Here is a 14,275-nt window from a genome sequence, read left to right on the forward strand (position 1 = left end):
ATCTGCCCAAACAATAACAGAAGATGAGGAGAAAGAGGCTGCCCTAAGACAATTCTTGGGACATAAATAATTTTATAACCAGCTGCTTGCAATATTCAAATATTCCTCGATTCAAATCATTCTACTGGACTTTTTGTGGGCTTTTTATATACTTGCCACCACTTTCCAATTGACAATTTCTGACACCGTTTGTGGGTCATTTTTCTACATGAACAACAACATACATCTACATGACACCAGCAGCTACCTTAGAGAAACATCAGGTCTCTTGTTAAGATTCTAGACGCACCAGCAAAAATGTCACACGCCCCTACGTGCATAAAACAATGACGAATAACTTTTAATAGAGATATTGAGGGGGATCCACAAACAAGCTTGAGGTACTTGGAATCTGCCTATCACCTGTCCCTTACTCCACTAGACTGAGGTACTGTATAATAATGGCCAGCCAGGAGGACACCCCCCTCTTCCCCCACGGCCACGACCTGGGTGGCCATTTTGTTGACCTTCGACCTCTTGGCGTGGGCGTTACGGGCCTGGTCCTCTCAGCGGTGGACCAGCGCACCGGACAGCGCGTGGCCATTAAGAAGCTGGTGATGCGTGATGCGGTGACGGTGAAACACGCTCTGCGCGAGGTCAAGATCACCCGCCGGCTGCGCCATGAAAATGTGGTGAGCGTCCATGAGGTTTTAGCGCCGTACGGAAGGCCCCTACCCAGAGACCCGACCCACCTGAGTGCCCTGTACATCGTCCAGGAGTGCATGGAGACGGATCTGGCTAGGCTGCTGGAGCAAGGACCACTACACACAGGTATGGCAAAACAAAAGGAAAAAAAAAAAAAAAACAAGCTATAGTTTAAAAATAGACAAATTACTATTTTATTTAAAGGAGAAGTAAGTCATTTTTATTTTTTTGATAATATACGTGTTAAATCTCTCTATATTCACACATCAATCACTTAAACAGTATGCACAGATCATAACACAGGTCTCCCAGTTGTTCAGCTTTGCGATAATTGCCAGGTAACATTTTGGGTTTCCTGCTCGATTTATCCAATCAGGACACAGGTTGCTATAAAGAGGCGGGTCTCTGTGCCCATGAATAATAGGCTCGTTCGACCTGTCGCCGTCTTGCTAAGACCTGCGCAATTATGACGCTCGTCTTGCTGAGCGCACTGCATTATGGTTAGACTTTTTGTCCCACTTGCACCCGTGGCTGGCTGCGGCTCGGCTGCTTGAGACTTTGAAGTCCCGCGGTATCAAGACGGACACAGACACTGGAGCAAGTCGCTGCAGTTGCTCCCCACGGGCTGCGGGAGCGAAATGTCTGATGGGAAACGTCTTGCTGACAGGCGGAGCTGAGCGCTAATTGGGAGTTTAAACCTCGTGCCTTTGATGCGTTTCCCCAATTGGTTAGGCAAAAGTCTGACATCACCGCTCAAAATTAAATTACGATCCATTCTTTTTGATTTTAATTTATGTTTAATCATTAGGCCGCCACAATATGCATTTAAGCAGAAATGTACTTAATCAGAGTTAAACCTCTGAACCCTTGACATAGAAATCATTTGGATGTGTAACTCTCCTGTATAGATATATTTAAAAGTGAACACAAACTTGAGTCACATAAGATCTTGGTGAAGTGATTTTTATACCATTAAGATTAAATCATAGGCTTATTTCAAGTGATCTAAATGGTCTGGGAATTGTATTTTACATGTAGTGTCGCAAAGCCAGACCAAAACTACAACAAGTAGTTTGTTTGTTACACATCATAATACAGTTCATCATATCCATCTCTACAATAATAATAAGGGATCTTTTCTTAGACCTTCTTTATTTAGGCCGATCATATTCGTTATGTGAAGGGAGAAATACTAAACCTCCTTTATTTGGATTTGTAAATTATTCTTGTAAATTATTCTTTATCACTTAAAAGTAGGTGTTCTAGTAAAGTAACAAGAAAGATAAAGATGTGTGGGGAATGGGGATATTAGCTTATATCTCGTTTCTTGTTTTGAAAATGCCCCTCGCTTTTAAAGTGTTTACTCGTCTTTGTGTTGTGTTCTGCTTCTAATCGGTTGTAGCATGTGTGACTCTCCTGCGAATATGTTTCTAATAGGCCTTCAAAATAAAACTAGAAAACGAACTGCATCCGCAACAAGGACGCTACTTCCGACTCGGAGCTGTCCGGCTTCAGTCAGGCATTTTTGTCACTCCCCCGACTGCACTCGGCTACTCTCGTCTACTTTCCAGACGAGCTGAAAGTTAGGTCGAACGAGCCTAATGACTCGCTGCTTTCCATCGCGGCACTATCTGGTATCGCGGCACTATCTATAAGACGGCCGCGCATTCATCTGGTGGTGATGTAGGGACGAGGGATGGGAATTCTAACTGTGGTCACTGACAGGAAGTTAGTTACTTACTTCTCCTTTAAATCTTGAGTGTTGAAGTCCCTTTTCTTTTTATTACAGTTTGGTGCTTCGTGTTGACTGCTGTTTGGTTGCTGCACTGCTGGCTTTGTTTACATTGGGATTTATTGGATTTAGTAGCATAGTCCTTTTGAGACACTCACACCTTGCTGAAACAGTATACGTACTATCCCCAAAAATGTGTTGGTAGATCTTAGAGGATGTTAACCAAAATGTGCTTTTGTTTGTCTTTCCAGCATTCATTGATTCATTGGTGTTTTTTAATTATGTCACTTTTGATAGGTTCAAATGTTATTAGAGTAATCCCTCTGTACTCGCTTTACTCAATACAAAATAACTAACTAAAAAAAGGTACATTTTGACCACTTACCCCTACTCCCTATAAGTGCACTCACTGAGTTAGGAATAAGCATTGCTCCCGTAATAACAGCGAGTGAGAATTTAAGCAGTGTGTGTGGTGTATTTTGATGGCTGTCTTTCACCCTTTTCACAGGTCACGCTACTCTGCTGTTCTACCAGCTGATGAGGGGACTGAAGTTTATTCACTCAGCTAACGTCCTGCACAGAGATCTGAAGCCCGCCAACGTATTCATCAACACAGAACAACTGCTGCTCAAGATCGGGGACTTCGGGCTGGCCAGGATAGTCGACCCTCACTATTCTCACAAGGTGAGGGAGATGCACATGGAAGCCCACAACAAACACACACACACACACACACACACACACACACACACGCACACACACACACACAAACAATTTGCACACATACTGTATGCTGTGCAGAATGGTAATCTGATATCAAACATTTCACATGTAAACAGACACACATAAAATACTATTTCAGGTTTAGAAACTATCATTATTTTATGAAATACTCATCTTCAAGGGAAAAACATGGCATTATGAAGTGGTTTATTATGATCAGCAACAGCTTTAGAAACATTTCCAGTCCTTACCTAATTTTGCTTAGTGATCTTTTTGGGGGGCAAGTTAATGTAGGGAGTGTGCCAACTGCTCCTTTGACTGTTGGCCAATAAATGCCTATGATCATTATTCTCAGTTCATGCTCATGCTCTCTTATCAGTTTCTGTATTCATTTCATAAATCCAGGATATTTAGAGCACAAGCCGGAATAAAAGCTCAGATCTCTGTCCAAATAGAATTAATTTTGTTTGTGTTGTTAAAATTGTTTGACTTTTTGATAGCTCCGTTACAAAAAAAACATAATAATAAATAACAGAGCTGTTATCAGGGAAGAGTTGGCAACTCCTCAAACCCTGGTCCTGTGTGGCTTTCAGATTGCTGTGCGAAAAAACTTACTGTGGGTGTAGTTACAGATCTGTTATTGAATAGGATACTGTTGCTGCATAAGAATCCTCCCATTGAAATGTGTAGCTTTGCACACATGTTTTTTTGTACGCCTCGCAATTGGAGCGCAGAATAATTGATCTGTCTGTCGGATTTCCGTTCAGTGAGGTATCTCAGGTCACATCGGGCAGATCACTGGTCTGATTATGACGAGGATCACGCTTTTCAAATGAACACTGAAACTCAGACACTGGCTAAAAAAATCAGACAGAAATGTCAAAATCTCAAACTTTGAAAATTGAAAAGAGAATGGCTACCCCTCTTTGTAGAGGGATTCTACATAGTGCCTCTGCAGAACAGCCAAGCCGTCTTTCTTCTAGTGACTGGTATCTCCGATTACACGTCCCCATGTCTGATGTTGCCGACCCGTGTCTTTTTACGCTAGGCCAAAAGCCCTGCTAATAATGTCTTCATCAAGTTCTTTCCTATAATCAAACTCCTGTGATTGGCCTGTCCATTGTAAATGAAGGCTTCTGAGGGATTAATGTGTCAATTGACTGGTCCATTGTGCTGCTCTTTTATGCACGAAGATCCCAAAGCAACACTGTAACATTAGCAGGGAAAGATGTGTGTGTGTGTGTGTGTGTGTGTGTGTGTGTGTGCGTGTGCGTGTGCGTGTGCGTGTGTGTGTGTGTGTGTGTGTGTGTCTGTGTCTGTGTCTGTGTCTGTGTCTGTGTCTGTGTCTGTGTCTGTGTCTGTGTCTGAGTCTGTGTGTGTGTGGCCCTGTGCATGTGGAGAGGAGCTCTTGTGAAAGGCAATCTTTGTCAGCTCAGAACACGGGACAGGGGATCAGCTGTGTGCAGGCACAGGGGGTGCATTTGGAGATGGGGGGGGGGTGACGTTTCATGGAAGGTTGAAGAATAAAGGAGAGGTGAAAAGTACAGAGGATGGGAAGGGAGAGATGCATACAAAAGTGCAACGATACGTACAGTAACAAGAACAGGCAAAATAGGGATCAAGTAGAGGGTGAAATAGAGTGAAAGAGATTTATAAGTAGTGGCCGTGCAGAAAGGCAGAAACAAGGTGTGTGTGTGTGTGTGTGTGTGTGTGTGTGTGTGTGTGTGTGTGTGTGTGTGTGTGTGTGTGTGTGTGTGTGTGTGTGTGTGTGTGTGTGTGTGTGTGTGTGTGTGTGTGTGTGTGTGTGTGTGTGTGTGTGTGTGTGTGTGTGGGGCAGTTTTTTCAAACTCAAACTTTTGGTGGTGATGGACGTGGGCAATATTGACCTCAGCTGTGAAAGGAATTCAGAAACAGTATTAACTTTCATATTGGGCCATAAAGTAAGACTGGTGGCTCCGGTTTTTATGTCTTATTTACTGTGTATTGCTTTCAAATAGGGACCTTGGATCACAGTCGATTTCAATCAGGTTTGTTACTATGTCATGTTTGGCAGTAAAATTGACTAGTTTAGATTTTGAATTCTCCTTGCTGGATGATTACATTACATGTCATTTAGTAGAAGCTTTTATCCAAAGCGACTTGGAGCACACATTCATACACCGATTGCAGCAGCTACCACGCAGGGTGCTGGCTAACTATCAGGAGACATTTAGGGTTCAGTGTCTTGCTCAGGGACACTTGGACATGTGGCGGGGAGACTGGGGATCGAACCACCGACCCTATAGTTGCGGGTCCACCACCCTATCCACTTCGCTCTCAATGATGTTCCTACCTTTTTCCCAGTACTTCTAGCTTACGTGCTCCACATGTTATCGCAGTGGTATCATCTGCACAACGTGTCTCTGCACTCGTGCATTGAAACAAGGCTGCTTGACGAGCTGAAGATTTGCGCCTCTGACAACACAGACAAACATTTACTCAGGGAGAGAGAGATGACAGAAACACTGATATGGGAAACAGATGCTGAGAAAACATTATATGTGATGTGTTTACAGTCTAGTCTAGTTAGAAGAACCTGATGTTTCTGCGTGTGTGTGTGTGTGTGTGTGTGTGTGTGTGTGTGTGTGTGTGTGTGTGTGTGTGTGTGTGTGTGTGTGTGTGTGTGTGTGTGTGTGTGTGTGTGTGTGTGTGTGTGTGTGTGTGTGTGTGTGTGTGTGTGTGTGTGTGTGTGTGTGTGTGTGTGTGTGTGTGTGTGTGTGTGTGTGTGTGTGTGTGTGTGTGTGTGTGTGTATGGCAGCGCTGGACTGGCCCAGAACTTATTTATGACCTGGATGAAGGGCCGAGAGAAAGAAGGACAAGCAGGGGAAAGGTGAAGGAAGGGGAGTATGTTGGAAAAAAATAAACGACAAAGGGAAACAAGGTGAGGGAGACATACAGAAGGAGTCAGGAGAGTAGAAAAAAACAAGTGGAATTGTTGCAACCTAGAAATGTAACACGTATAATTTCCACTGAGCTAAGAATGTACATGGAAACAGATGTCATTTTATAACTAATGAGAAGGTGGGACGAAACACCGGTGACTGGAGGTGAAGCAAGGAGGCTGGCGAAAATACTGAGATGTGTGGGGGAAGTGTGAATAAAAGAGGGAAAGGTTATTAGAGAAACACTCAGGTGAGTTGGGATTAAGGGAATGGCTGGAGGAGAGGAGGAGAAGGAGGGAAGAAAGTCCGCAAACATTTTGTCATGGTGAAAAGCTTTGATGCAGCGGTGAAAACAGGCATAAACACTGTTACCAAATAAAATCTGAGACCCAACATCTGTGCATCCTTTTGAAAAACTGAGGCCAGAGCAGGCTTCATTTTCTGTTTCATGATCAACTTTGATGATCAAACAGCATCCTATCCTGAAAATGTTGCTCTAATGATGACGCCCTTGAAAGCTGCTGCCCAGAGAGCTATTACTTAGCTGATGTGGAGAATGATCTGCAAAGAGGGTACAGAGACAGACAGGAGACAAGGTGAGCGTGTGTTTGTCAGAGCATCAAATGAGCGCACACCATCCATGCTCAATTCTGCTCCGTCATCCGCAGGCATCCGGAGAAGATCCGGCAGCAATGGGGGGAGGGTGAGAGGGACAGTGAGAGGGGGCCATAAAGGGGGCAGATAAAGCTTCACATGATGTAGGGAGTAAAGAGGAGAAGGAACTCAGTAACCGCAGATGCACGGGAATGTTTTATGCAGTGCAGACTGTATCGAGAAGCTGTTTCGCCATCCTCATGTTATGTAGATGACATAATATGAATAGGGTATATGAGAATATTCGAACCATGAACACCTCATACACATCAACACTAAACAGTTGCAATATGTAACAAGTTAATCTATTGCATATTCATCACTGATACTACTATATATCATTCCGATGTTCTGCCTTTTAATATACCTCTCTCTCTCTCTCTCTCTCTCTCTCGCTCTCTCTCTCTCTCTGTATTTCCTCTCACTCCCCCCCTCATCTGCTCCTTCAGGGCTACCTGTCCGAGGGTCTGGTAACCAAGTGGTATTGTTCCCCCCGTCTGCTCCTGTCCCCCAACAACTACACCAAGGCCATAGACATGTGGGCCGCTGGCTGCATACTGGCTGAGATGCTGACTGGACGCATGCTGTTCGCAGGTTTGTCATACCTACAAGCCTCCGCCAGAAAACACTGTCATCTTGACCTTGATCTCCTGCAGAAACATTATGATATCATATGGCGGATCATGAACCCTCATCATAAAATTAGTAATTAGCAGAAACATGTTCTTAATAAAAAAATCATGCAAGATCTTTCTGGGAATATTGTTTTTTAGGAATTTAAAGCTTATCCAATTCCTTTCCCGATAAATTAAATTCTATGTGAAAATAAAGATTGACATGGGTGATAATAGTCGTCTTGCATATACATCCATTAAAGCATTTGTAATAAATAAATAATAATAAGATGGAACATTGAAATCAGACTTCTTTGAGTGACTTAGTGAATACTGTAGTACCATCAGGTGCACCAGTTGCATTCAAATACAGCTGTTATGTCATTTGTTTACTGTAAAGCTCCATGCAAAATAAAAGGCATCACACAGTGAGATCAGTAGAGAGCTATGGGACTATTTCTCTCCAGAGATTCCTCCCACCAAAGATACTTTATTCCCTTTCAGCAGGCTACTTCTTTGCCTGACCAGAATAACAATGATGTTAGAGAAATACTCGCTGTCTGAAGCAGATTTAGTTGCTCCTGACAGGCTGATTTGACCTCCACCAGCCCTCTACACCACAGGAGAGATGCTGCCATAAACTCAATGGCCTCTGTTCCCTGGTGTTCCTCTGTTGGTAATTTCACACGTCCACTGTAAGAGTTGCTTGCCTTTTGCTTTTCACTTAAACCGCCAGAGTTTACACGGCACAATGTATTTCTGTTTGACGAAGGGGAAGCAATTCACTCTTGTCCAAATGAACTACACCTGCTTCTTTGTGAGAGAGTGCTGTGTTGATGTAGCACCACCTGCTGGCGCCTAGTGGCTAGGTGGAAACATTCACAAGAGTGAATCCACTGTGTATCACACAGGGGGGAAATCCACAGTTTGGTTGTGATCTTAAGAACAAAAACCATGCCTATTTGATTCAGGGTTACTTCCTCTGAAATAGAACAGAGGGAGAAGGAAATAATGAAGATGCAAAAAGTGACCGTTGATGTGATGTCGAATAACCAACAGAATTAAAATTGAAGTGGCTGTTGTGTTTTTTAAGTGTTCAATTATTATTTTTTTAAATCTGAATTATAGTGTTCACTGCATAGTATTCCATCCTATCTGTCTTACTTTAATTGAACTACATCCCTACATCCGCCTTCCCATCCCATTTATTTCACTTGACAGCTGCCTCTTCTATATTCCGGTTGGACTCCTGTTGGACTCTAATTGGTCACCTTTTCTTTCTGCTTATGTAATACAGCTTCATTGTATATAAGGCCTTTCAAGAAACCCAAGGACACTGATGTAACTGATCCTTTGTCTCATCTTTGCTTGTATCCGATTGGTCCATCGGTTCCCCCCTCTCCCAGGAGCTCATGAGCTGGAGCAGATGCAGCTCATTCTCAACACTGTGCCGGTGCTGAGAGAGGAGGACAGGCACGACCTCATACAGGTGACACCTCAGAGCAGGCTGCTGCTACCTCGTCTGTCTGCAAGCTTATTCGTTGAATGTGGAACAGGGTGTCGTTGTCATGTCATGTTTGCAGCTTGCTTTAGGCAACACAAAAAAAGAGTCGTTTGCAAAGAAGGTTACATGTCTTTTTCGTCACTTTTTATTGACAATTTTGTAAATATACAAAACCACATACGGACAACATTTCAATACTGTTGATTACCCAGTAGAAAAAGCTTTGATATAGCCAGCATGTAGTAAAACCATAATAATAATAATGTATTACATAAATTATTACAATAGTGTAAATTAATTTTTTTATTTTAAATAAGAAATGACGATATAACAGATTGTTTGTAATGCAACATCATGGTCTGATTCCAAACCTCCTACTTTTACACAACTCTTTCGAAACAAGGGGCCCTACCGGTGTGTTGCTTTCAACTAGATCAGCTTTATATTAGGAATTAAATTAGCAGTGCCATGAATACTCATAGTATTAATAACTTCAGCAGATTTATATACATTTTTCTTTTACTTTTTTTTACTTTTTTTTTTTGTAGTGCTGAGACATATTTTATGTACACATTTTAACCCCCATGTCATCCTTTCCCAGGTGATGCCTTCGTATGTCAGTCATGGATGGAGAGTCAAGAAGCCCTTTTCTGAATTGCTGCCTGAAGTGGATGCCCAGGGTGAGCAGAGGGAATTGAACAGTGGGAAGGGGGAAGTTAAGCAGTATGAAGTAGTATTGGGTAAGACCAGAGTAATGGAAGAGGTGAGGAGGACAAAAAAGATTCAGAGGAAGGCATCTTCTCTGAGCTGTGACGGAAAGAAGGATGGAGCCATGATATAGTGTAGGTAGGGTATGTTCAGCCTTGAGAGAGGCAGATTAAAGGTGCACTGTGTAACTTTGGGTGTGTCAGAGAAGTGAACATTTTCTAAGGTATATTCTCATAACTGAATAAACAAACTTTCCTCACAGGAGAATTAGATCCCTGGAATACTGTTTGCTTCCTGAAAAAGTTACTGTTTCACTGTACTTGTTTACAGCAGCAGGGCCCACAGTTTGGTTTATAAACATACGTTGTATTCTAGTCTTATGTTTGGTTCCAGGTTCCTTCAAAATATATTTGTCTTGATTTTTGATGATAGAGTTATTCAATACTGAGAATTACATGTAGAGTAAATACCCACCTCCCCTGAAACTGCATAGTGCACCTTTAATCAAGAACACGCGGAAATAAAATGTATATTCTCCTCCTCTTCCATCCCTCACTGATTCCCTTCTTCTCCTTCTCAGCTGTGGACTTTCTGGAGCGTATTTTGACCTTTAACCCCATGGACCGGCTGATAGCTGAAGCGGCGCTGAGCCATCCCTTCCTGCAGCAGTACTCCTGTCCAGAGGATGAGCCCACCTCGTTGCATCCCTTCCGGATCGAGGACGAACTGGAGGACTGCCTCGTCACGGAGCAGATACTCAGCAACAGCAACAGCCAGGCCTCAAGCATCCACTGGGAGAGGTGCGTAGGTTTTTAAGTTTTGATGCACAGTATATAGGGGGAAGTGGAGGTCATTTTCACCTTCAATGAGAATGTCATATCATGTCAATTTGCCATACCGCTACTATAGTTTGTCTAGTTATCAGACCTCTCTTTCAGGAGGATATCATCAACAGACAAAGAGTCTGGCCTATTTTGACCTATATTTTTTAAATTCTTCATCATCAGATTAGCTAGTGACCAATTCCGTACCTCAAAGCAAAACTCTCTAAACTAAAGTCAAACAATCAGCACATCTTAATAACACTGCACCGCTTATTTTTTTCAGCTTATAGTACAAATATAATATAATATCATTTCTCTCCCTGCAGGTATGAGAGCAGTTTATCAACAGATGTGTCCTGGCAGCAGTCAGGTGGGGGGTGTGGCTGCATGCCCACCGGTCACATGACCCCCGACCTGGGAGACACCACAGAAGAAGAGGAGGTGCAGAAAGACCCCCGGGCCAGTTCCATCTTACTGATAGAGGAGGCCCAGGTTGGATATGCTTTTGTTTCTAATATTGTTTTACTCCATAAAGTATTCATGGGTATGTCTTGCAACCTTTTGTCTGCTAGTACACACTGTACATTCACTGTCTATGATAGGATATTTAGTCAATACATTAAAGCAATTTAACACCTTATACACCTAGGGGTAAAAATCACTCTACTATCCTTATCTATCACCTTCACATTTCCCTTTTGTCTTACACAGGTCGACCCACGCAAATATTCCCACAGTAGCTCGGCCGAACGCTTCCTGGAGAGCTCTCACTCTTCTCTGGAACGGGTCTGCGGTGTCGGGTACGGGGAGCTGGACTGCGATCGCTCCTGTGACTACAAAGTGGGCTCTCCTTCATATCTGGATAAGATCGCCTGGCGGGAGGGCAAGCCTCAGCACTACTCTGAGCCTAAGCTGATCCTGGATCTGTCTCACTGGAAGCGTAACAACACTGCCAGCCTGCCTGTAACTGTGGCGCCCATGGGTGTTGGCAGCAGCGAGGAGTACCTGGGAGAGATAAAGAAGAAGGAGGGGGAAGCAGCAGAAGTGGAGGTAGAAGAGATAGAGGAGATAAAGGAGGAGGAGGAGGAGGAGGTAGAGACAGGGGATTTATTCCAGGAGATCTCTCGCTGGGTGGAGAGCACCCAGTCTCGTCTGCACTCGCCCAGTCCCAGCCCTTCTCTGGAGCTACGTTCACACCACTGCTGCTACACCTCCTCCCCCCCTCTCCCTCTCTCCCCGACCGACCCCTCGCCACCGGTCTTCCGTTTCGCCGAAGTGGTGCGGCAGCCATCCGCCGAGTACGACGAAGAAAGACTGAGCCCCCTATTGCCTGTTGTAACGTCTTCCTATCATTCCCTCCCCTCCCTCCTCCCCTCCTCTCCCACCTCTCCCCTCCCTCCTCCTCCTCAGTCAACTCAAGCAGAGTCTCCGCCCATCTCGCCACTAGTCCCGCCTCCACCACCCCAACCCTGCTCTTTTAATTGGTCCATTCCCCGACCGCTTTCCTCCCCAACCTCCTCCTCCATCTCTCAGCCCGTAAACGATGAATCCCTCCCAGTCAAGCAGAAAGAGCGTCTCTTCGACCTGGACGTGTTCATATCCCGCGCGCTCAAGCTGTGCAGGCAGAACAGGGAGAAAGCCGACGGGAAGAAAGGCAGAGAGGCCGGAGGATGGAGGGATGGGGAAAGCAAACAGACAAACATGAACCGAATGGTGCCCAGGACTCCGCCTCCCCCGAAGACTCCCAACTCGTGATGATGTTAAATTTTGTTTTCAACGTCAGGTCCAGCTTCAGCTTTGTCAAGGGGTGGGCTACTCTCAGGCAATAAGAGGTCAGAAGGGTTAAATTTGAAATAACCATGCTTCGCTCTGCATATACAAGGATTTCTTGTCTTCTACATGATATTATTTAGGAGAAATCAGCTAATGAATAATCATGATATGTGTGGTTTGCTTTTAATTGTCAAGTTAAAGATGAGTCCACCTTTGACAGCGACCTATTCTGTAACACAAATTGGGTAGCGGGAACAGTCTAGTTGTCCAGGCAATTATGCATCGTATGACCTTGACTGGTGAGGGATCACTTGGGTTGTTTTAAATCAGTATTGGTATGTTTTCATAAAAGATCCCTTGCTGTGTGTCAGTCATTTTTTGAAACGTTAGAACGTCTTCCAATGGTGATGTTCACCCAATAAGGAAAGGGACAGGGGTAATGCTCTTTCCAAGTTTCTCTGAATGTATTCACTGAAATAATAGTCAGTCAAATTATGCTACATGGTGAACTATAAGTATTTTCATCTGTTGCTGTTGCTCACAGTGTGAACTCTGTCACTGCTATACATGCCTTGTAAACTTGTTTAAAACCATTGTCATATTTAATTCTATAGTACATTTCTCAAGACTGTTGTAAATGATATTCTTGTGTCTGATTTACTCTAGTATTGTTTGTTGAACTCTAGAGCACACTATTCTGTTCATTTAGGAGTGAGTTGTATTTTGTTGAAATGTGGAATGCTCTATGGTAATTATTTATGCTTATTCAGCAAATGTTGCTCTAGATCGAACGTGAATTGTTTCATATCCTGTCTGCCTTGTCTATCCTGCCTATCATGTCTTATCCGCTGTACACGTACTAAAAAGATACTCTCCTCTATGTAATAGACAGCCAGGTATAAGTCACCATTTTGCTCACTGCAATGTTAGCCACAAAAAGGTAAAATTAGCTTTTAAGCTCAATGCAAGACAACAGTAACAGCACTGAAAACTTCTCAATGCAGCCCAGTGACCATATTAATATATGGAACAGAAAAATAACCAAAACATGTATTTTGAAAGACTTTTCTATCTAGTGTGTCGGGACAGTAGAGCATTAGAATGTTATTAGTGTCTCTCCCTTTGCTGGTAAACAAATCATAAAGGATACAGTCAGATGTCATTAAGGCTGTTGGCTTGTGCCATGTTAACTCTTAATCAAATGCAGCTGTCATTCACTTCACTTTGACTAAAAAAGATAAACCCCAGCATATAGAAATGGCATTAAAATGATTCAGCTGAGCTGGTGGCAAAACATTTGAATCCATGGCTTCCACCATACATGGCTTTAACGTTTGACATGTAATAATCTGTTGTGGTTCTACCAAAGGTACAAAACTGAGATATAAAAATAAATGAAATAGAAATAACAACACTGCCAGCACAGCTATAACAACCCAGAATAAGACAATAATGTTTTATCTGTTAAGTGACTTTCAGTCCCCCATTCTGACTCAAATATTAATATATTCTGACATATTAATTATAATTATCAATAGGCCAAACCGCATACAATTCCCACACCGGGAACTAGGATAGTGATAATGTTGCAAGAGTTGTCAGGATGACTGTCCCTCAATGCTGCAACTGTGTCTCTCTTTTCTCAGCAGTTTTTTTTTCTTTTCAAATCCTATTGCAGCTGTCAACTGTTAATGCTCACTTGCACAACATAGTATGACTTTCTAGGATTGAGCCATACGTGGGAATTGCTAACAGTGTACAACCTACAGCAAAGTCAGTTATATTCTTCTATATTCACAATAGACATGAAGCACATTTAGAGTCACTAGCACATTCATAAATACAGGGTTTAACTCAACAGCAATGGAAACTCTACACTATCAATTTTAATTTTCACTAATAATGCAACTCTATCAACCATATCTGCGCTGGAATGTTGGAATAACTGACAACAAACTGCAAACTTTCTGTTTATAGAAATGGATAGAAGCTGTGCTGCAGTCAAACAAATTAAAAGGAGACTAATGATCATATTTAGCATTCAACTTTTTCATCTTGGAGGTAACCCAAGCCAGCAATAATCATTGACAAATACACACATGAACACGTGTGGTTACTACTGAGACAGCGTTGATTCT

General features: G+C 43.0%; 1 protein-coding gene across 1 annotated transcript; it reads left to right on the top strand.

The window, feature by feature from the left end:
* Window positions 1-440: 440 nt before the first annotated feature.
* On the top strand, window positions 441-12,119 carry mapk4 (mitogen-activated protein kinase 4; the record flags this gene model as incomplete). The annotated part of the gene is made up of 8 exons (XM_080039461.1): window positions 441-810; window positions 2,925-3,100; window positions 7,164-7,308; window positions 8,735-8,817; window positions 9,434-9,512; window positions 10,121-10,340; window positions 10,691-10,856; window positions 11,076-12,119. 8 exons carry the CDS (start codon window positions 441-443, stop codon window positions 12,117-12,119), a joined length of 2,283 nt encoding a protein of 760 aa, XP_079895587.1.
* Window positions 12,120-14,275: the final 2,156 nt, after the last annotated feature.

Source organism: Ammodytes marinus, assembly GCF_949987685.1.
Source record: "Ammodytes marinus genome assembly, chromosome: 2".
NCBI classification, from domain to species: Eukaryota; Metazoa; Chordata; class Actinopteri; order Uranoscopiformes; family Ammodytidae; genus Ammodytes; species Ammodytes marinus.